Raw genomic sequence first — 25,363 nt, 5'->3', positions numbered from 1 at the left:
TTTTTGGACTGTAAAATGCAAAATTTTCAAGCTCGCTCTCTTCGCTCGATCGCATTTAATCTTTATGCAATTCCCCTGATGTTACTGCCAGTAATTGTCTGCAGTTGCGCCCGGTGCGCCCCCCCCCCCTTAATTTCCAAAGCGAAAAAATGTAGCTACAAACGGCAGTTTTTCTACTGTGAAATGTCAAAATTTTCAAGCTCGCTCTCTTCCCTCGCTCGCATTTAATCTTTATGCAATTCCCCTGATGTTACTGCCAGTATATTGTCTGCAGTTGCGCCCGGTGCACCCCCACCCCCTTAATTTCCAGAGCGATAAAATATTTCTACAAACGGCAGTTTTTCTACTGTAAAATGTCAAAATTTCAAGCTCGCTCTCTTCGCTCGCTCGCATTGAATCGTTATGCAATTCACCGGATGTTGCTGCCAGTAATTGCCAGCAGTTGCGCCCGGTGGCATGCGCTCCCCCCTTAATTTCCAAAGCGAAAAAATATGGCTAAGAACGGCAGCTTTTGGACTGTAAAATGTACAATTTTCAAGCTCGCTCGCATTTAATCGTTATGCAATTCACCTGATGTTGCTGCCAGTAATTGCCAGCAGTTCCGCCCGGTGCGCCCCCTGCCTTTATTTGCAAAGCGAAAAAATATAGCAACAAGCGGCAGGGTTTTTTTTTTTTTTTTTACTGTAAAATGTCAAAATATTCAAGCTCGCTCGCATTTAATTGTTACGCCTTTCTCCTGATGTTGCTGCCAGTAATTGCCGGCAGCTGCGCCCGGTGCGCCCTCCCCCTTTTATTTCCACAGCGAAAAAAATATAGCTCCAAATGGTAGTTGTTTTTTTTACTGTAAAAGATGAAATCCTAGCTACGCCGGTGCCCTTTCCCCGCTTGGTTTCCCTCAACAACAGTAAAAGTCTAGGGATTGAGAGCTTCCTGTATTCCAAATGTCTGTCAAAAAAAAAAATCTCGTTACATTAGGGTCATAACGCACCCCCCTTGAAAAAAAGCTGGTGACGTCCCTGGTATATCTCACTTATCCAGGTTAATGAAGCTGAAACACCTCATTTCTCCCAGCTATTTTAAAGAATTTTTTGAAATTTGAATTTTAACACACGTCTCTATGGGGAATTATTTACCCGAGTGAACCCTATACGCAAACGAATGTCAACTTGAACCAAGGAGGTACTATAGGGCTCACACCTGTAAATAAAATGGACTGTCCCAGACCCCTTCACAAATTCGTACCAAAGATACCAAAATAAATGAAGAAAAAAATTAATTAAAAATCAATGATGTAGTTTGGCAAAAAACTGAATAGCTGTAGATATTGAGTATGAATTCCTCTACAAACGGCATTTTGGTTGGAAGATGAAAGCTTTTCTGATGGAATTCGAGGGGACTATATTTCATTGGGTACGTGTACGGAAAATAGGTGATTTTTTGAGTGACAAGAACTCGTAGTCTGGCTTTGCGGACCCCTGGACAGAATTAGAGCAGAAGAACCCACCATGGAAATCTGATGGATGAAAGGTAATATCTCACTTATTCAGGTTAGTGAAGATCAAACACCTCATTTCTCCCAGCTATTTTACATAATTTTTTGAAATTCGAATTTTAACACACGTCTCTATGGGGAATTATTTACCCGTGTGAGCCCTATAGAGAATGCACAAGCTCTGCTGGTTTATGTTGATCTTGTATTGTGTCAGATCTCTCTTCCTCCCTCCCCCTTCTCCTCCCTACTCCCCCCCCCCCCCCCCCTCCCTCTACCTCTCTCCCCTACTCCCCCCCCCCCCCCAACTCTATCTTGCTACAATTTCTTTTCTTTTTTTATATTATGTTCTTGTGGTACTAGATCTTAGTAAATAACAGTCATCAGTATCACACAACTTTGAATGACTTCTTGTATTGTGTATCTTGTACTGTGTCAGATCTCTCTTCCTCCCTCCCCCTTCTCCTCCCTACTCCCCCCTCTACCTCTCTCCTCTACTCCCCCCCCCCCCCAACTCTATCTTGCTACAATTTCTTTTCTTTTTTTATATTATGTTCTTGTGGTACTAGATCTTAGTAAATAGCAGTCATCAGTATCACACAACTTTGAATGACTTCTTGTATTGTGTATCTTGTATTGTGTCAGATCTCTTCCTCCCTCCCCCCTTCTGCTCCCTACCCCCCTCTCTCTCTACCTCTCTCCTCTGCTCCCCCCCCCCACTCTCCCTTGCTACAATTTCTTTTCTTAATATTATGTTCTTGTGGTACTAGATCTTAGTAAATAGCAGTCATCAGTATCACAACTTTGAATGACTGTGTTAATCTTGTAGTGTGTATCTTGTATTGTGTCAGATCTCTTCCTCCCTCCCCTTCCCCTCCCTACCCCCCCCCCCCTCTCTCTCTACCTCTCTCCTCTACTCCCTCCTCCTCCCCTCCCCAACTCTGCCTTGCTACTATTTCTTTTCTTAATATTATGTTCTTGTCACTAGATCTTGGTACATAGCAGTCAGTCATCAGTATCACACAACTTTGAATGACTGTGTTATTTTAAATTTCATGTATTTCTTTGTTTTGGCTACCACTGAAACAGCTCAAAATAAAGTTAGTCTGTTTGACAAAACAAAGCCTTATCAAGTACTTTGTAGGCTATAAGGTGATGATGACACCCCCACAATCAAGGATAACTGCCTGGATCCATGTATTGATCTTATGAAGAACTGATCAAAACTGCAAGATTTATTTTAAAAAAACCTAAAGGGCATGATTTTCTAAAAGTGTCCCTTTGAGAAGCTTTATAAAACCTTGAAAGTGTAATTTCTCATATGATGTAGGGGCAAATATCATAAAAAACACATTTATGATGTTTAAAAGTCAAATAAGAAATATGACCTCCACTATAGTACCAGGTACCTCCTTGCTTGAACGCGCTTCAAGACCATCGATGCATGCCATCGCATCGCGTGTTAATCGTCATCGCATGTGTATCATGGACGTGGGACCTGCGTAGGTTCATGGTTACATGTACATTCGACAGGAATCCAGCAAGGACAAAGTTCATGAGCAGTGAGAAATGAAAGTAATCTGGTGTGTTTGTAAGTAAACTGAAGTTTTTTTTAATCATTATTTGTAATGTCACGCTGTCGCACATACACTATATACAGTACAAAATCAACGCCGATTTCGTGGTTTAGGTCCCCACTCGCTGAAAGTGAGAGCGCACGCCAGGCAGTCCTTTACAATTTGTGCTGCGTCCTACTACTGGTCCTACGGCTGTTGTCCCACACATAAACATCTGTGTTGCCTAGTAAGCGTTCAACTCTTTCAACCTGTACCGCTGTGGTTCTAGACCTAACTGTATTATCAACTCTTCTTCGTGGAAGCATGGCTTACGCTGGGCTCGACACTAACGGTGGCCCGGTGGCCCGGGGCCACCAAAAACGCACGTCGGGCCACCAAAAAAAGTCGGATGATTGCCTTTACTTTTGGAAATGGACAGCGGTAACAATCGGCTTCCTCCGTTAAGATGCTAAAAAAATAAATGTCAGATGTTTGCTTTTAATTTTGGAAATGAATAACGGTAATATTCGTCGGATGTCTGCTTATACTTTTGGAAATGAATAACGGTAAGATTCAGCTCCGTATGGAGCTAGAATTAATATCAGATATTTGATTTTGCGTTCGGAAATGAATATAAGGATAACAGTCGGCTCCGGAAGATGCTGAAATAAATGTCGAATGTTTGCTTTGACGTTCGGAAATGAAGACTAATAATATTCAACTCCGTACGATGATAAAATAAATGCCGGATGTTTGCTTTTACGTTCGAAAGTAAATAGCAATAAAATTCAGCTCCGGAAGATGCTAAAGTAAATGTCGAATGATCCCTTTTTTGACGTTCGGAAACGAATAAAAATAATATTCAACTCCGTACGATGATTAGATAGATGTCTGATGATTGCTTTTATTTTCGAATGTAAATAGCATTTTAGCAATAACATTCAGCTCCGGAAGATGCTAAAATAAATGTCGGATATTTGCTTTAACGTTCGGAAATGAATGATAATATTCAACTCCGTACGATGATAAAATAAATGCCGGATGTTCGCTTTCATATTCGAAAGTAAATACATGTACATTGTAGCAATAACATTCAGCTCCGGAAGATGCTAAAATGAATGTCGAATGATCCCTTTGACGTTCGGAAATGAATAACAATAATATTCAACTCCCTACGATGATTAAATAAATGTCGGATGTTTGCTTTTACTTTCAAAAGTAAATAGCAATAACATTCGGCTCCGGAAGATGCTAACATAACTGTCAGATGATTGCTTTTACGTTCGGAAGTGAATAGCAGTAATATTCTGCAGCATACGATGCTAAAATGAATGTCGGATATTTGCTATATTTCGAAATGAATAACAGTAACATTCAGCTGCGTTTGATGGTAAAGTAAATGTCTGATGTCCGCCTTGATGTTCAAAACTGAAAAACAGTAACATTCGGCTCCGTACGATGCTAAGATAATTGTCAGATGATTAATTTCACTTTCGGAAGTGGACAGCAATAACAGTCGGCTCCGTACGATAATAAAATAAATGTCGGATGTTTGCTTTTAAATTTGGAAATGAATAACGGTAATATTCTGCTCCGTACGATGCTAAAATAAATAACAGATTGTTGTCTACTACTTTTACATTTGGAAATGATTAACGGTATCAATCGGCTCAGATGCTAAAATAAATAGCGGATGCTTGCTTTCACGTTCGGAAATGAATAAAGATAACATTCAGCTCCGTAAGATGCTAAAATGAATGTCAGTTGTTTGCTTTTACATTTGAAAATGATTAATGGTAACATTCGGCTCCTAAGGTGTTAAAATACATGTACTAGTAAATGTTGAATGATTGCTTTTACAATCAGAAATGAATAACGGTAACTTTCGGCTCTTTAAAATGCCAAAACAAATGTCGGATGTTTACAAATGTCTGCAAATGCTCCCACTTTATCATTTCAAACGTAAGTTTTGACCACCTAAATAGGCATCAACTTTTATAATAACTCTATTCATTTATTTTAGACATGGGTACCTGTATCACGTCAGTAATACTTGATATTTATTTTTCTATGTTTAGTAGGACCGATTTAGTTTTTCTTATGTTTTACTTGATTTTTTTTTTTCGGGCCACCAGATTTTACTTTCGGGCCACCAAAAAATAAAAATCAGTGATTTCGGTGGCCGGATCGGGCCACCAAAAATAAAAGTTAGTGTGGAGCCCTGGCTAACGCAAAGTCAATGGAGGTGGATTGAAGTCCCCATTGCGTACACTGAATAAAGCGATAGTGTTAGTGTGCGAGGTGAGTGAGGGCGACCCAAGGCCTAAACCACGATTAGGGCCTAAGCCAAATCAACATGTTCATTAAAGTAATAGCCTAGTAACTTCACTCTAAAGTTATAATACCGAAGAAAGACTAAGGCTGAACGCTTTGGAAAAAAGGAGAGAGGAGACATAGTCTACTCTAATCATACAGAACATCGAACATGCAGAACATGGCAGAATATTCAAAAACATTGTCATTGACAATTCAAAACCTGAGATTGAGAACTATTTTGAACTTGCCACTCGTGGTTATCACAGAACAAGAGGCCATTCCATGAAACTAGCCAAAGCAAGGAGTCGCCTGGACATCAGGAAAAACTTTTATAGCCAAAGAGTATAGGCCTTGTAAATGAGTGGAACAAGCTTCCACAATCAGCTGTTGATGCCCCCACACTCATTAACCTGAAGAAGCCACTATCCAACTTGGGTTTTTAAATGGGCCCCATATACCCATATGGGACCCCCTTAACCCTGCCACACCGTGCTACATTTAGTGTTTATAGATGATATCCTATCGCCAAGAACGACTACATGTAGGTGTGGCCTTCAATAAAATTCAAGGTAGAAATTTTGTGTCACGTCGTAGCTGTAGCCACTCTGCACCACTTGCACTGTTTACCTCCCTCGCGAAGGGGCTTGGGCCAGGCTTGGGAAAGAGTTGCGTGCACGTGTATTTTCTTCAGCATTACTGCAGTTAGTACTTTTAAATGGAGTTTGGGGTTCCTTCAAAGTATATAAATATCTCCAGTTTAGTTAGGGGGCATAAATGGTACGAGTTCCAAATATTCTTCAGGTTAAAAAAAAAAAATTAAGTTTAACTTCACAGGAAACAAATGTCAATTTAAAAATTAAAATACTTGATTAGGGAGCCCAAAATAAATGCATGTTCGTAGCCCAGTGGAGGACAGTGAAATCTGGTTATTTTGAAATTATATCTGTCAGTACACAAAAATTTCCTATTGAATATTTTTCTAGTTTTTGTCAAATTTGGAATGGGATATGAAGGACTTAAAAAAAAAAACATATGGAAGTGGTATCACATGAAAGCTTGAAGAATGGGGATCATTTTCCAATCATTTATTTTACTGCTAGACTTGTTTTAGAGGGTCCGATTTTGCAGCAGAATTTTCAAATGTAATTTTTAAGTTAAAAGATCGTAACTTCACCAATTTTATATCGATTTAGCTGATTTTAACACCATTGTCTTTTCTCTTGGCAAGACCTTTCCAGTGATACCAAACTTGTCTGGTTTTTATAAAAGAAACCAAAAGTCATTGTCCTCCCTATTTTTGGCTTTTTGCTTTCCTGCCACCGTGTGGGCCATATATTGCCATAAGAAAAACTTTTTAAAATGTCCAGGAATACACTATTTCTAATCAAAAACAGGTATGAATACGAAAAAGGTTTTTTTTTTTTTTTCTTTAAATGAGTTCTTTATGCGGGAGCCTTCTCTGCTGCTCAAAAATTTTAAATGGATATTCAGGTCCCTTCAAACTCATCCCTCTCGTCCACACTATATTCTTATCATCTCCACATTAGAATTTCACATTGAACTTAGGAATATTTCTGGGTGGCTCCCACAAAAAGAATTTGTGCTGTTGCTGTATTACTTTTACCAGAATCTGGTAACTCTTATTAAAAAATACCCTAAAGAACAATGTGTCCACATCCGCCTATAATCGCAGTTTTACTGTTTCCAATAATTTCAAGTTTCAAGTCAATAGGTGAGAGGATGCATTTCCTTTGGGCAGCATTTCCGATGCTCATGTACACATTTGCAAATATCCAATCATTTCACATTTGAAGTCAATAGGTGAGAGGGTGCATTCCCTTAGGTAATGCATCCTCTCACCTCCAAACAACCAGGAACATAGTCATCCCCATGTTTCCAATTTTCAAATTGTCGAAAAGAAACATTCCCACATTCTGTGTAATTTTTAACTACATCATAGCAAGTTTCACTCTACCTCAAAGCCCACTGCAATATTCATCTTGTGCACCCATAACATACATTCATTTGAAGCCAATACCTCAATTTAAATTCAATTTGTTCACTTTTATAATTGCATGATTCTGGCATACAACTCGTCAACTGCCCTGCAGAAGGGCCTTACCTGATGCGTTATACACACAAAAAAAGTACTTTTTTAGATAATCACATTTTTGATTTTCGAATGTCTCTGTAAAATGGAGTTCTTAATTTTCTGGGCTAGAAATTTATCTCCATTTAGTCAATATTGTTGTACACTGTTCTTCAGAATTTGAATTAATAATCTTTGATAGTTTTTACGCTACACTCACTTTTATGCTAAGACCTTTCTACAGGGAACATTACCTAAGCTAAGGCCCTTCTGCAGGGCAACCGACGAACTGTGCCCGTCTCATTTAAAGTGCTCATTCAGAGCATACATGCTTTTCTTAGACAACATAAAAAAATGACAGCATCTATGACCACCAAAGACAGGAGATTTCTCATTGGCATTTGATTATATTAAACTCATTTCCACTAAAGATATATTATTACCTTTCACTTTCTAGCAATATCAGGATGGAACTTCACTAATGCAATTCAACTGTCTGAACATTTGGCCCAATAATCATTCTCATGAAATTTCATAGTCATTTAAATGCCCACTCACCTCAAAATTATTGTGCCATAACTGAGCAAGAACCAAGACGCAAACTAATGCGGTGTACTCAAAGCACTTTGTCGGAAACTTGAAAGGATATCTTCTTATCAGTCCACCAATCTACTCTCTTTATACCAATACCCAACCCTAGTTCCGACACCTCTGGATCAAAAATATGCGTCTGTCGTTTCCTGGCGGTCGAGAGCAGCATACGTGACGCCGATACCTTTACTAGCACTTGCGTTTGATATTCTTTCAATAAATAAAGCGAGCATCGGAGCCTATAGGAATATTAGACTAGCAAGTTCCTTTGTACTCGGGGCCAGTCAATGTCAAAAGTGTACCGACAGATATCAGTGTCACAGCAAGACACGTGCTTTTGCTAACAAAAAAAAAAAAGTCACGAAACCCACGAAGAATGCCCAAGTGTGCAAATGTGAAAGGCACAATGGATCTCGTTTTACACTATACAGTAGACGGTGAGCGAGACAAAGGTAATGTCATGTAATGCATGACGTCAGAAATCACTGACGGTAACCATGGCTGCAGGGTTACCAAAATGCAACGAGGCTCCACAAGTGTCGAAACTCGGAGGGAGGGTTAGGGGGTTTACCCCCCCCCCCCCCCCCCCTTACCAATTGGGCTGTAATGCGGTTATTTGTCGGTAGAACGATTTGCTTTTTCAGCCGGTTTGTAGAGAGAAGGGGCAGTAAACTATATGAAGTCAAAGAATTTAACTAAGTCAATCTTAACTTTTAAGTTGGACTTAAATTATTCGTGAAACACCCCAGGTCGCGAATTGTCGAACTCGACAATATAGTCCTTTATAACATTTAGGGCCTAAGTTTTGCGCTTACATTGTCGTTAGACCAGATACTGCCTAAGTAATTGAAGAATGAAGCCAAATTTGAATGATTATCTTTTATTTCATACGAATAGTATGTCCTCAGTACTCAGCAGTATAAGTAACACTCGGCTAACCTTCGTTCTGGCCACAAAAACGGAATTAAATCGAACATCGACCAAGTAACACTTACCTATAACACTGGCATTCCCTATCGATGAGGGCACATCTTTCTGTTGTTTCTATTCTTCATACGCATAATGACATACAGCACTCCATATTCATTTTCTCCCGTGGAAAGTATAAATGTAACCATTTTTAATGCGCAATTCTGATCATTCATTCATATTTGTTTTATTTTATCATTATCATTTTTTTTTTTTTTTGTGGGGGTAAAAACCTTAGCAGAGGCTTTCGCCGTCTTGTTTTTCCCACAATAAAGCTCGTCATCTGTAGGATACTGCTTGCATTATGTCCAAAGTTTGATTTTCTTATAGGGCGTATAGGTCTAATATAGCTAACCCTACAACTTTGTTTGTTTGACTTGAGTACATGTACTTTAAATTGAGTAATAGAATCTTTGATCGACAATAATCTGGACCAGTTAAAGTTAGTCTGAAAAGAACAGTAAATTATAGAATCACAATGGTGAAAGTTTAATCAAAATTGGATGAAAATTAAGAAAGTTAAAAAATTGAAATTGCTGTGAAGCTTCGCTAATTGTCACAAGACAGTTTTGGACAACAATAATTATGAATGTGCAAATAATAAGTTGATGATGTCATGGCATCGCCTCACAACTCAGGCCCGTAACTAGGATTTTTATGGGGGGGGGGGGTTCAAGATTTGAAATAGTGGACCTTTCTGAGGGAGTTAAGCAACCAAGCGGGATAGGGTCTCACTCTGGGAGGGGTATATTTTCAAACGTAAAAACAATCAATTCTTCACCTTTAATAGTTCGGTTTGACACATGTATCAGCTATGAAGAAAAGTCTCTGATCATCTCCGTGCCTATATACTGCGTTATCTATACCAAGTTCAGCATCATCCTTCTTGGATTTGTGTTGCTGAAGATATCAACCACCTCTTCCAGGTTGATCACTAAATCTTTGTGGTAGTGAAAATGGAGAAGCGCAAGAGACGTTAGTCGAGTTTGGGTCATGATGGCTCTCAAGTATGTGCAAGCGCGCCGGAACACTTTTAGTTTTTGTGTTTTTTGTGCTTGTTTGTTTGTTTTGTTTTGTTTTCTTTTCTTTTCTTTTCTTTTTCTTTTTTTTTTTTTTGGGGGGGGGGCAAAATCTCGACGGGGGCACATTATGTGATGGTATGATATCATTGGTGAGGGAGCGAAGCGACCGAGCGGGGGGTACCACGGTAGGGACTTTTTGTAAAAACAGAGTACAAAAGTCGCATTTATAGAGCATTTAAAAGCAAATTTCTAGGAAATTCCACATAGTGGAAAAATTTTAGTGCGAAGGACTATGATTATAACATACGAGGTTACATTTATGTGACGGTGTAAGATCCTCGGCGAGGGAGTGAAGCGACCGAGCAGGGGGACTCCTCCTACGGTGTATGGATTTTTGTAAAAACAGTACAAAAATCGCGTTTATAGAGCATTCAGAGCAAATTTCTTGGAAATTAAACATAGTGAAAAAATAGTGCGAAGGACTATGTTTGTAACATACGAGGGTACATTTACGTGACGGTGTGAGATCCTCGGCGAGGGTGTGGGAGGGGCGATACCCCCCTCCCACGGTAGGGACTTTTTGTAAAAACAGAGTACAAAAGTCGCGTTTATAGAGCATTTACAAGCAAATTTCTAGGGAATTAAACATGGTGAAAAAATGGTGTGAAGGACTACGATTATGACATACTGGGGTACATTAGGCGGTGTGAGATCCTCGGCGAGGGTGTTGGAGGGCGGTATCATGGTAGGGACTTTTGGTAAAAACAGAATGTAAAAGTCGCATTTACAGAACATTTTCATTCAAATTTCCAGGGAATTAAACGTAAAACAAACATCACTGCGAAAGACTATCATCATAACCCACGAAAACTGTTCATTTTGTTATATAGTATTGGCAGAGCGAGGGAGCCACTTTCACTTTGCCATTCGTCTGGAATGTATTAACGTGATCGCATACATTGTTCGAGCAATAAAAATTATTCTTATATTGCTAGAAAGCATAGAATAAAGGGAAAATGTAAGGATTACTAAAGATATGATTCAAGGGGCACACGAGGACGCGAGGCTACAATCTATACACTAAATTTACTTATTAGTAAATACTAGTGTATAGATATCATAATGTATATTAATAATGCATTATTATTTTCGCCCGTCCCGTTAGGGGCGAAAATTTTGAATTTTCAGTTATGAAATTGACAACTTTTAGACAAGTTCTGTTTTATCTTTAAAAATCATTCTTCTGTCGTATTTGGAGCTTTGGGAAGAAGTTTTCACCTTTTTTTTCGTTCAAGCGGACCCTGCTCACTAGCGGGGGGAGGGGGGGGGGGAGGGATTCGTTCGAACTCCCTGAACACCCCCCTAGTTACGGGCGTGGGTCCATCCGTTTAGCAAAAGCGCGATGAGGGACTATGCGTGACAATAGCACACGAACGATAAACGAACGATTACAGCAGACTAAATAAGAGATGCAAATTCAAGCAAATGACAGACGATTTTTCAATTCGTCGGGAAATTTTAAACATGTTCAAAAATCCCGTGCGAATTGGAATAATCGCAACTGTTAATTCAGAAGGTGTACGAACCCTTACATGAAGGGTAAATATGATTTACTATCAATTACCGTTGAAAACGATTTTTCAAAAAATGCCTTTCGCCAGCCATAGCAAGTCATATTTCAGGCAATTTGCTCAGGTGTGAGGGGGCCTTTAGCGATGCTGCAGCCACATGTCCACGCGCTTCCGCAATAGCGAGTCTTCCGTCGACTAATGAATGGCACATTACGATTTGCATGTGTGTGAAAAAAAAAAAATCGGAATCGCCTCAGCACAGACAGACGGACACTAACCACAAACAGGGGCACGCGCGCACACACACACACACACACATACAAAGAGAGCACACAGGCATATACGTGCTCACTATAACACATCCACTGATACACATAATTCATCTTTTCATGAAAAGAGCCATCTCACTATTAAAAGGGAGAATCCAATCCAAATAAAAGTTATTCTGATAACAGACAGTAAAATATGGGTTCAAATATTTTGCTCAAAATCTGGTGAAAAATAAGGAGGTCATGACATTTGAAGTTTCGCAAAGTTTTCAGGAAACAGTTCATGATCGGTCACTATGAATATGCAAATAGCAAAGTGAGCATGTCATGCCCTCACAAATTGTCATATAGTTTGTACATACACGTTTGAATTTTTTAATTTTTCATTCAAACGCAATTATGCCCGAGGCTCAAATTCTGGTATATCCACCAATCACTATTCTGAGGTTATTCAACCAGGAATAACATCATTTTCAGACTTCAATGACAAAAGCATTTTGAATTTTTGCCATTTTTTCGTACACGATCACTGGGAAATTGTGAGGTTTTGACAGGGTTAGCTCACTCATTTGCATAGTCATATCCACTGTACAAGAACTGTTTTGCAGAAATTAGCAAAACTTCCAAAGTGTCTTAACTTCCTTATTTTTCAGTTTTCAGTCAATTTTTTTTTTTTTTTTTGCCATTGGATTCGTAAGATTTTTTTTTCTAATCAAACTAACTTACATTCGGACTGCATTTTCCCCATTAAGAATCTTTTCGTGGCGAAACTTCTCACTTAAACTAGGAAAATTACCCAAATCTCCACCAATCTCGAAGTCTGTGGAGTCTGAACACTCGCAACTGAAAATACGCGAAGTTTGCAACGTGACCACCACCTGTTTGCGGCGCACTCGGTACCTCCGAAGCGCGCAGTCATTGGGATACTGTACCCTGTGCTCATTGTTACGTCACAATCGATCGTCAGCTGTCAGACGACGCGCGCTGCCTTACGTGAAATTGCGCGTGCGCTCCAGTGACCCAAACTTCGCGAATTGAAACTTCGAGAAGTTTGGCCGCCATTGTGAACGGACGAGCAAACTCCACGACATTGCTAGTGTGTTGCTATAGTATGACCGCCGCCAGAGAGAATGTCATATGCATGATGTCATAAATCACTGATGGTTACCATTTACAATATAAGCAAAAATAAAATCCGGTACAATGCCAATAAATGAAACCAGCATCGAAGCGTAGAAATAATATTAGACTGGCAAGTTCTTTTGTGCTCAGAGAAACCAATATCACACGTACTGGCAGATAGCCAAGGTCACATCGACGTATTGGTGAAACGTACTTAGTGTTTAAACAGAGGAAAGAAAGAAAGATCACGAAACAAATATGAGAATTAACGTCTTGGAATGATAGTACAGTTTCGGTTGAGATGGGACTTCAGGTTCCCAATGTTTTTTGATAATGATTTTTTTTTTTTTTAAGATAATGAGAAACCTGTCGTGAAATATAAAAGAGCATATATTCATTGTAAAAGGAATTCAAAGTTTGTGTTTGATGAAAATTGGTTTTGAAATAGCTGAGATATCCCAAACTAATAAAAGTTGGGACCCACCTTTTACTATAGGATTGCTTTGTTTTACTTTGTTTTGGGATATCTCGGTCATTTCAAAACTGATTTTCATCAAAAAAAAAAGTGTGAATTTCTCTAAGAATTGTAAGCGCTTTAACATTCATGAAGTGTATGGTTTCTAAACATCTCGCAAAAAGTTAAAAGCTGCTGAATCCGCACCATCCCTTTAAGCACAATGGATCTCATTTTACGTCAGAAGGTGAGCGAGACAGAAAAAAAAAATGTCATGTAATTCATAGTGACAAAAATTACTGACGGTTTACATTGCAGAGTTACCTTTTAATGCAACGGGGCTCTTATATTCACGAAGCCCGGTCACGAGGGTCACGAGGTTAATTTATGAATCCGGCAACACGCACACAATACAAATTTGTACTCGCACAGACAAAAAGACTACCCGGGCCGGTACCCTACGCAATACGTACGCTCAAGGGTTCACCCGACCGACTCTCAAGACTGAGAAGTCGATGTTCTGCTGTAACATATAACGACGACATCAAACGTCGGTTTCATACGTAGTACTTGTAGTTCCCATAGAGAAAAAAGTGCACATTTTTTTTTTCTTTTAGATCAATGCAAACTGTAACTTCTCGAGTGACTTGTCGGAAGAACACGGTGTCTCTACTATTAGAGGTGCAATGGAAGCACACAGGCCAGGAACCGAATGTACATCAGATACGGCTGAAGTCGTCTCCCAGCATGGTGCCCGAAAGTACTTCGTTCTGGCCGCGGCCTTCCTCGTTCTCCTGCTCGTTGCTGGATTCCTAAAAGGTATGGGAATCTTCATCTTGGAATGGCAGCAGTATTTCGACGTTGATGCTACCACTGCGAGCGGCATCACTGTTGGCATTTCCTTCGTTTTACCTTTCACGTGTAAGTAAAGACAAGATTGTGTTGTGTATTTATCTGCTTCGATGATAATTTTGAATTAATTTGGGCTTGTAATGATTTTGCTTCTCTGCTGCAAAACTTACTTTGTATTAAAAGCTAGCTAGCACATAAATTAATTTGAAATCACCATGTCGCCTAACATATTTTTATTACGACTTCAGAACCTGTCGATTTTCACATAAGAAATATGTGAAATAACACTATATATGATAACATGATTTCAGAGAGGGTAAAATGACAAAAAAAAAAACGCGAAATATTACCCGAAAAGGTACACCGGTTGCAGTCGCAGTTTCATAGCATTCCTGATCGTGGTTAACGACATGTTTTATAGTCGATTACATCGATTACAATGTATCGGACCACATATAGCAGCAGCAGTATCCGTTGCGAGAGAATGAATTGCATTTCACGCAGCTGGTTAGTTGCATGCGATTCAATACTTTATACATTGTAGCACGTTTTGATACCATGGTTGCGGGAACGAAACGTCGATCTTCCTATCCACATCTGAACGGGAATGGCGCTTTACAAATAAAAGTTGGGTGCACCGACTTTTATCGTTTCACAATTGTTATCTCAAAATACTCTAGAACGACCGGGCTCATTATCCTTGCAAAGGCCGTAAGCCATCGTCAAGCTTCTCTTTTATTTGAAGCGAATTCTAAATGTTGGAAGATGGTTTTGATACCCTTTTGAGATTTATGGTTTAGCTCATTCTTTTATTTCATTAAAAGATGGTTTCTTTTCCTTTTGTTTTCAGATGTATTAACTTCGTTTTAAGACAGGCTGTCGCTCGCTTGTGTTTCGCGACGATATGCATGAATACATCATTGATTATAATCTTAATTATTGCAAAATTGTTCGGTTTTATAGACCAATCCACTGCTACTGCGGTGTCCCACTCGGGCAGTATTTTTTTTTTTGACAAGATATTGAAAAAAAAAAAACGTTTTGCCATTAACAGTCAGCAGTCATAATCATGTAGGCTCCTAATTCTAGTTAGATACCAATCACAGAACCAACTCTGTTGCGTTTTGAAATCATAAGGTCGCTTTTAATCAAACACTTGAATACTGTCGAAGTTAACTGTAATTCTACTTTTTCTATGCAATCTGCATAAAACACTGTGACGTCAGAATTCTTGTTGATCTATACATGCGTATTGAAGAGGATTAAATGGAGCGTAGGCCTATAGTTTTGGTTGAGACCTAACTTCAGGTTTCTAATATTTTTGGTGAGATAATGAGAAATCTCTCATGAAATATGAAAAAAAAAAATGAAAAAGCATGTAATTCCGAGAGGGATTCAATGTTTATTTGACGAAAATTGGTTTTGAATTGGCTGAGATATCCCCCCCCCAAAAAAAAAAAAGAGTCTTCCTAATAAAAAGCGGGACCCATGTTTTATTAGGATTGCTTTGTTTTACTTTGTTTTTGGATGTCTCAGCAATTCCAAAACCGATTTTCATCTAATAAACTTTGAATTCCTCTTCAAATGGTATAGTCTGTACTATTTCATAGGTGGTTTCTTGGTATCTCACAAAAAGTTAAAAGCCCAAATCGCATCTCCACCAATACTGTACAATCCCTTTAAACTTGAAAGTCTCGTCTTAACTAGCAGTGATCACAGTACACAGTATAAGCAATTAGCCTACCAAATGACACAGACTGGATCCCAATCTGAGTTTGGCTTCCTTTCCACAAATTATGTGATGTATAGATGTAAACCTTCAAAAAACGAAACACTGTACAGAAGTGTGGTGTAGTGCATACATTGATTACATTTACGTCCATCCATTGGTCTTGCTTTCCAGCACCTATGGCCGGCGCGCTAACACATCGTTTTGGATGCCGGTGCATCGCCATTACTGGGGGCCTCATAACAGCAGTCACCATGCTCACAGCGTCTTTTATTTCCAGTATTGGAGTTCTTCTTCTCTTCCTTTGTATTATAGGTAAGTCCAGCTTTAATAATTTCACATTCCCGGCCAGGGTTTAGCGGGAAGAATGCTATTCAGCTCTTGGATCACAACGGAACGGAGCATAACATGACTAGAGAGTATAACTCTCTCATCATTTCTAATCTTCTGCTCTCCCGCTCCAGCTTGAATTTCGCCCTTTGTAGCTGTGTGTCTCCCGCTTAAGATGTACGTTTCCACTTAAAATTTACCTTTCTCCCCCGCCCAACTTGAGTTTGTCATAAGAGTACATGTTCAAAAAAGTTTTGGGCGGTTTAAAAAATATCTGCGATCAACGCAATCGCCACGACTGATGTCAAGATCTGATAAGATCTGATTAGATCACCATGATTACCATACGATCAAGACCACAAAATTCTACCATCAGCTTCTAAGGGCCGATAGTGGCTGTGTGGCGGATCGCACGACAATGGGAAGCCTGCATAATGTTGGAGATGTAGAAAAGAAAATCAAACCTGAAGGCATGGTATAGTATTGACTGAGATGAGGATTGAGCTTCTAACCGTTTTCCGAGATACCGAGAAACCACGTATGAAATATTACTGAGCATACAATTCTTAGCGGAATTAAAAGTTTATTTGATGAAAATCGGTTTTTGAATTACTAAAATATCTTAAAACAACGCGATCCTGACAAGAGGTGCGTCTTACCTTTTATTAGGATCCCTTTGTTTTGGATATCTCAGCCAATTCAAAACCCATTTTCATCAAATAAACTTTGAATCCCTCTTAGAATTAAACCCTCTTTCATATTTCTTTAGAACTTTCTCATTATCTCACAAAAGATGGAAACCTGAAGTCCCATGTCAACCAGACCATGATATTATAATCCCTTTAAACTTGAACTTGAATGTTTTTTTTTCTTTCCATTGTCCTTTGAAGTGCCAGAGGAAAAGTCTATATATCACTCTACTTGTGTAAAGATTCTTCTTTTTTCTTTTCTTTTCTTTTTTTTTGGAGGGGGGGGGGAGGGGACATTGGAGGGAGATTTCGATGAGACGTGTTTTCATAATGTGTCATCCAGACAGTCGAAACTACTCTAGAATTTTGTTCAGTTTCTAAGGTGACAGTCGGGACACATGGTGTATATTAGGACAGGTATCTTTAGAGTGCCACGTTAGATTGATTTCGAATTGTTGACTAATTTCAAGCGTGTAATTCAGTCACGAACTTGGTTACCTTTACGTCATTATACCAATGCGTATACAAGAAAGCTGTCAGTGCAGCGGCAGTAGAATATCAAAAGGGTGTGATTCTTCTTTGAATATTTATCCGGCATCCCAATGTTCCGTCCAGTGCGATCAACATATTTCCCTGACAGTCTTTTGTCCATCTGTTTTTTTATTCTCACGCAGGATTTGGACAGAGCCTTGCCTTCTCTCCTTGCGTTGTAATCGTTGGCTACTTCTTCGACCGCCATCTGTCTTTCGCCAGTGGCTTCGTAATGTCCGGTATTGGAGCGGGGATTCTAGTGATGCCACCACTGAGCCAGTGGTTGTGCGGCTTATACGGCTGGAGAGGCGCCTTTCTGGTATTGTCCGCTCTCTTCTCCAACGTGATCGTTTGTGGCATGATATTTGTACCCACACCTGCTGAGTTGGCGGCTATTGGTAGACGAAAAGCTGAACTTTCGACGGGTGCGCGGACAACGAGTGGACGCGATGGGAGTCCTTGTGAGCGAGTTGGCGACGACGATGCTCGCGCAACCTTCATAGGTGGCAGTACCCTGAAACGTCACGAGGAGCATACTCTAACAGACCGGCCGACAACGTCCCGCGACTCGAATAGTGAAAATCTGCAAGTCGTGAATGCCACATCAACTCTAACGCGCATCTGCGATGTAATCAAGTCAGTAGTTCTTTTCTTAAATCTTCGCCTGATCTGGACAAACAGGCGGATGGGCTGCATGTGCGTGGTAGGCACTTTTCAGGCATTGGGCTATTATTCAACACTACTGTATATCCCATCACGTGCTTTCCATGATCTTGGACTACCGAAGCAGACTGCGTCATTCATCATGTCAACAGTTGGCATCAGCAGCATGTTTGGCCGTGCTGTTCATGGACCGTTGATAGACAGTGGTATTATATCGGTCTTCACACTGGCACCCATTGCCTTAGTCATCAGCTCAGCCAGCTCACTGCTAAACCCACTTGCCAACACCTTTGTCCTCCAGGAAATTCTCGCTGTGACCTTTGGCTTTAGCACTGGGGTGTTCTTCGGGTTGCTTCCAATTAGCTGTAGGAAAATAGTGGGTGCAGACCTTGTAGCCTGTGGCTATGGACTCTTTGGCACGTTCTGCAGTTTTGGGCATCTCATCGGAGCGTTCCTGCTCGGTAATGTCGTAGCATCCGAACTGTTAAGACTATGAATGTTATAAAGATTATACAGTATGTGATATATCGGACACGAAATTGAGGTGTTAACGACGGCCATCAATATAGTATCCATGACTTCCAGCTAAAAGTGTAAATTAAGTTCGATCGTAGTTTTGTTCTAGTGGCGACCTATCCCTTCAGCAGTTGGTTGATAGATTGTTAGTAGTAAAGTATGTGATGATTGAATCGTGTCCAAGCAATAGTATTGAACCGCATGAAGCTTAATAAGGCTACCTTACGCTCTACAACATTCGGTCGCATAACTGACCAACTTCGGATCCGAAAGAAATCACAATAGCCTCAGAATAAACACACGTTTATTTCAGATCCAACGTCTGTCAGTCATTCGACGGAAATTCGTATAGTGTGCGGCGGCCCTCATGCGCCAGCTGCATGAGATTCAACCTAGCGCCTCGATAGTTACTGCTATAAGGTTCGACATTAGCGATGGACCGGGGGCCACTAAAACTTGATGTGGAGCCACCAAATTTCAAAAATGGTGATCTTTTGATGGCCCGATTTGTCAACTATAATTGAAACATCGAAGTGGATTTTTCACGTTTGCTTTTATTTTGGGCCTCTATATTTCTTCCGCGGGCCACCAAAATTTCAGAACTAAAGATTTTAGTGGCCCGAACAGAAAAAAAAAGATAGTGTCAAGCCCTACCTATATTATGGCCCGATGTATTGTAATTGTTGTAATCGAATATTAACATCACGAAGCAACCTTGATCGGGTATTCTCTAGGATAAAAATACTTGGGGTGTACCTTTTTGAGTAATATTTTCCATTTTCGTCATAACCAAACTGAAATCGTGTTATCACAGCATTATTCCACACATTGCGTATGCATATGTTTCAAGATAAGAGTGAAATTCAATGGTTTCTACGGACTTACGAGAAGTGTGTTTTGCCTTTAAATTAGTCTTACTCTATGCATAACAACGAAAGGTTGTGGTACATTTCTTTTGTCTCCCTCTACTGAACTTTGGCCCCATTTCATTAAAAAAAAAAGTTGATGTGATAACAACTCTTGCTGGAATAGCAGTTGTCATGGTAATTACAAGAATCCAGCTGCCTGGTTGGCTGTTGCTATGAGAAGTACAATGTAACTATTCCAGCAAAAGTTGCTATACATCCTAGCATCTTTTATGAAATGAAGCCATCCACAACATGTTGAATTTGCCATGATACATACTCATTCGTTGACAAAGTGTGTATACATGTGTTCTTAATGCGTTTCCCTCAAGCTTGCTTCTTATTTTTTTTTTTTTCATGACTGGCTTTCAGGCGCCCTCTACGATTCCACGGGAGATTATTCAGCGTCCTTCTTTGTTGCTGGGTCCTCAACTTTCGTCGGTGTTGTTGTGACTGGTATCATGGCCTTCTTTCCACCCCGAACGCCCCCACGCGGTCATCTGGAAGAAGTCGGTTGTGATGAAGAACTAGCGAATCTGCGCGGTTTGGAAACACCGGGTTCTTCAAGAGGAAACCCATCCTAAAAATCAATAAGCCTAAACCCCAAAAGAAAGAGGAAAAAAATTCCCTAGAAAGCGTTCCAAAAATGGCAAAAATCGGACAAGAAATAAGGAAAATATGACATTTTTTTGAAAAACCATTTCTTGACCAATATTATGAACATTCAACTGAGCGAGTTGATAATGTCATGCCCTTACAATTTTTCATGTATATTATTTATGAAATTCGGAAAAACTGGCATTTTTAGCTCGTACAGGCAAAAGCATACTCCCATTACACCAAGATATATCAGAGTTAACATTTGTTTGTTTGTTTTTATTTTGGGTGGGTTTTAAGGGAAGTTTTATATTTACACAGCTGAAATACCAGATTTTTGTCATTTCTGCACATGAAATAAATAAGAAATTGTGAGAGCAGGACACCATCAACTCACTAATTTGAAAATTCATAACGACTGGTCTAGAAGTGAATAAATTTATTTATGATCTTATTTGGAGAGGCCCAGATAGAATAAGGCGTGATGTTTTAGTAATAGATTATGAGGAGGGAGGTTTGAAAATGCGCTGTTTAAAGTCCATGATGCAAGCTCAAAAAAATGAAATGGGGGCAGAGGCCATTTGCGTCATGTTCAATAGGGTGGAAATGCATTCGTTAGAATTTTTTAGCATCTGTAGGAGCAGAATTTTTGTTCTTCTGCAACTTTGATGTTTCAAAGTTAATGATTGATGTTTCATGCTGGTTATTAGAGGTATTAGAAACGTGGTCCTTCCTTCAGAGAATTAAGCATACCCAATCAAATAATTTGGAATAATAACTATATTTTGTTTCATGGGAAGTCTATGTTTAATACACATGATAGTAGAAAAGTTTTTTTTTTAAGGTAATCGATATAGGCCATGGGCTGGTAGGGGTCAACGTGCACCCCCTCTGCACCTAACAATCATTGTTGTTTCCATGTAGCCCTTGGTCTGGAGAGTCAGAAAAGTGATGTGAACAAAAAAAAAAGTTGGGTCCCAAGACCCGCCCCGTGACGTTTTGTGACGTCACTTCCGGAAAGACCTCTTCGCGAATACTGAGTATGGGGGGAATAGCATTTGGGTATTATCCTAATAAAGTGGTTCCCATGCCTTTATTTTTTTAATGATAACCAAAGATTTTGGTATTTCCAGATTCCTCAGAAGATGGGAAATATGATGCAAAGCAAAGTTTGGCAATATAAGCCCTCAGTTTGTCGTCATCGACAACGAAATGGGCAACGATGTCGACAAAATGCAACAAAATTTTACAAAATTTGTGCAATTTTTCAAGTTTCACCCTTTAAGTTTGTATATTTTTGTGAAAAACTTGTTAAATGACTTGAAATTTGGTCTGGATATTAAATGAATATCCCTTTTTACGAAAACAAAAGATTTTGGCCTAATTTTAATCCGATCTTCTTCTGTAGACATTCAAGTGCGCATGCGCGGTGTCTGGAAATCAGCCTTCGAAATGCCTTTTTTTATGTCCAGTATAAAAAATGAGTTACAACGAATCTTTTTATCATGTAAATTCACAACTTTAATCAATTTTTGCAACCAGCAATCACCTGATTGAATAAAAAAGTTGCCTTAAAATGAGAAATCAAAGGTGACCATGGTTCTTTTTTATTATGACGTTGGTCACGACATCGAAGATGAAGACGACGTCAAAGACTAGAATTACGACATAGCAGATTATTTTAGATATCTTTTAATCTCTTTTAAAATTTCGTAAAATATTGTAAGTCATGTTTGGAATTGGGTCAGTCAAATATGTTCATTTCCTCGTTGGTAATGATTTTATCAACGTCAATATCTGATTGTTTATTCCGTTGATTTCACTGAATTGATATTCATTTGATTAATACGCAGTATGACCTAAACTATTTTGATTTTTTTTTTTACTATTTTCTTTCGAAAATTTGGAAATAGAGACTTGCAGGTCATCAACAACGAAATGGCCATTAGTGAGGTCGACAAACTAAGTCAGCACAAGTTCTTATGCTAATTTAGAAATTCATTACTTTGTGGTTAATTCACTATGTTAATTGGAATTTAGTCTGGATGTTAAAGGATAAGTACAGTTTCGTGTACATAGGTGAAGTAAATGCGGCAATATTCCACGTCAGTAAATGTTTGGGGAAAGCGGACAATCCATTCAAAAGTTTTGAATTTTTAAAGTATCTGCACTGTCACTGCTGGATGAGAAGACTACTACAGTGTGTAATGTCACATGCGTAGAACGATATATACAATGTAAGGAAAATATAAAGAGAATTATACAAAATCTTATTTTTTGAAAAACGTGCATATTTCTTCGACATGTCAGTGACTTATATTAAGGATATTATTCTTCCTGCCTTCTGACAGAGACAAGTCAAGTGTCCTTTATTTTGTAAGAAAAGTGAAAATATGTTGAATTTAATTTTTATTTTCTTTATATCGTTCTACACATGACAGTGACATCACAAGCTGTATTAGTCTTCTCATCCAGCAGTGAGCGAGCAGAAACTTAAAAAATTCATAACTTTTGAACAGATTGTCTGATTTTCCTCAAACTCTCACTGATGTGTTCTACTAATATTGCTGTATTCACTCAATCCACATGTCACATGTATGTCAAGTTGAACTTGTCTTTTACATGAACAGACATCTTTCATTAAAAAAAGAACAAATGAGCCATTATTGTAATCCTGGCCTCTTCTGTAGACTTTCAAGAGGGCAGGAGGAGTGCGAAATAAGAACCAACGAAATGTCCCCTTTGGTGACCAGTAAATTGATATATTAACTCGTATATTTCACGTAAAATCGGAACTTTAATCATTTACACCTGCTGAAATACATTTGACTTCAGTGATGACGGCAAAGACAGCGGCGTCGATGACAAAATTCACATTGGAGTTTCGTCTTAATACCAAATTCAACTGAATTTAGCAATTACTTTAAGACGACCCTTAAAGATTAACACCATTAGCTATGAGGAAAAGAAGATTTTGATTACATCTGCATTTTGCCTTCTCAACAAACTCGAATCCTTTAAAGAGAATGTAGTATTTTTTTATAATCCTGAAGTCTTTAAGATGTTTAGTGTGCATGCAAGGTGTGTGAAACAAGCCGCCGTAAGTTCTTTTCTGCTGTCTAGCAATCAGTTTCTCGTCAAAGATCAGAAATTTCAAGTATTGTAATTTGTATTAAAGAAAATATAAAAGAAAATAACTAAGAGAAATTTGGCTTAAAATGAGAAATTGGAGGCAAATATACAGTTCTCTTGTCGCCATTTCTGATGATCACAATGACAACATAATTCTATCATAATTTACCACGACAAATCATTTAATGTGACTGTAAAGGCATGTTTATCATAAGCAATTCCCCAATTCATGGGATATTATCTGAAATGGTTATTAGACAATGATAGTTCAGTAAAAAGAGTTTGATTTCAGATCATATGAGGCGTATAATACATTCATTCTTTGCTAAAAGTTGGTTGCTGTTAGATACTCAAATTGCAATAGCCTTTTTTTCAAGAGTATTTTTTTTAGTCAGGTTTCAATTCAATTTAATTCAATTCAATTCAATTTTATTGTCCGTTTCTGGAAATTTGTTTTGTTTGCATGCATATCCGATTACATCGATACCTTACACATATACAAAGCACACTATGCATTGTAACATAGATACATAGACATGATAGACGTACAAAAGATATACATCAATACAATATCACTATCATTGTCATAAATATATAACATCAACGAAGTATTAATCTGTATAAGTCAACATTGTATTGGATGTGGTGTGCATGATTGATATATACTGGTGTATAAATAATATGTGTCAATTGATAATTGGTATGTTTGCATGCATATCCGGTTACATCGATACATTATACATATTATACAAAGCACACACATACATTGTATAGCATAGATACATAGACATGATAGACGTACAAAAGATATACAGCGATACAATATCACTATCATTGTCATAGATATATAACATCAAAGAAGTACTAATCTGTATGAGTCAACATTGTATTGGATGTGGTGTGCACATAATATATGCCGGTGTATGAATATGTGTCAATTAGTAATAACTATATAAGAAATATAAACAATACAAATGAATGCATGTTTATATGTAAATAATGATTGTATAAAGATCTTGAAGGTTACATACGTAAGTGTGTGTGTGTGTGTGTGTGTGCATGTGTGTGAAGGTACACAAATATGGATCTATGTGTTTTTGACCCCCCCCCCCCCAAAAAAAAAAAAAAAAAAAATACACACATCACACCACGGTCATAATCATTCTATACTCCTGAATTAATATTTTCACTTGACTTTAACCTTTGGCCTTTGACCAAATAGACCAGAACTTGCCCTGCAAAATTTTTGTCGAATGACAAGATTATACACTGAATTTAAAACATAAGAGCAAACAAGCCACCCTTGGGGCAATTGATAAACACAGCTTCATCCACTCATACATAATAATGATACACATATATCTGATGTTTGATATGATACAGATTTGATTATAACACAAAAACACAATCAAAATATTAAAATCTGAGCAATGTCCCTCCGTTCAACATTCTAATGGAGCTAGGCACAAAGGAGTCCAGGAACCTACTTTTTCTACATCGAAGCGATCTCAGCCTGTTCCCTGACCTCAACACTACATAATTATCATTTAGAGGATGAAGCCCATTATCCATGATTGATTTGGCCTTTTCAACAATTTTACTCCTACAAAGATCTTCGAAATGTAATTGTACCCCTAGGATCTTCTCCGCCTGTCTGACTATCTTTTTGATCAAAGAGAAATCTACCTTTCGGCAGGAGGTTTCGTAACTTATGCTTTGAAAATATCATTAGCATTCATATACTTAGTCAACACTAACCAATATATTTGTGATACCTCTTTTTAAATTTTTTTTTATTCCATCTGAAAGTATAAAGAAACTTTTTAAATGTATTTATTGTTCAGAGTAGAATTGGTTATATGATGTTTCATGAAAATAATTTGCTAATTATCATATATTTTTTCCAGCATGATTTACTTCCGATGAAATTATTGAGGGTCCAACATCGAAATGCTTCAAATGATTACCACT

At 38.5% G+C, this 25,363-nt stretch overlaps 1 protein-coding gene across 1 annotated transcript; it reads left to right on the top strand.

Annotated features, from left to right (window-relative positions):
• The first annotated feature begins 3,005 nt into the window (after positions 1 to 3,005).
• LOC139736587 (monocarboxylate transporter 13-like) lies at positions 3,006 to 20,247 on the top strand. The gene is made up of 5 exons (XM_071647334.1): positions 3,006 to 3,080; positions 14,066 to 14,369; positions 16,204 to 16,344; positions 17,723 to 18,703; positions 20,036 to 20,247. Exons 2-5 carry the CDS (start codon positions 14,135 to 14,137, stop codon positions 20,245 to 20,247), a joined length of 1,569 nt encoding a protein of 522 aa, XP_071503435.1. The 5' UTR covers positions 3,006 to 3,080; positions 14,066 to 14,134.
• The last annotated feature ends 5,116 nt before the right edge of the window (positions 20,248 to 25,363 follow it).

This window comes from Diadema antillarum, unplaced genomic scaffold (assembly GCF_040938485.1).
Source record: "Diadema antillarum isolate AM-2024a unplaced genomic scaffold, OU_Dant_1.0 seq00000657_RagTag, whole genome shotgun sequence".
Taxonomy (NCBI): Eukaryota; Metazoa; Echinodermata; class Echinoidea; order Diadematoida; family Diadematidae; genus Diadema; species Diadema antillarum.
Note: the sequence above shows the minus strand (reverse complement) of the source record. Positions and strands in the feature narration are given on the sequence as shown.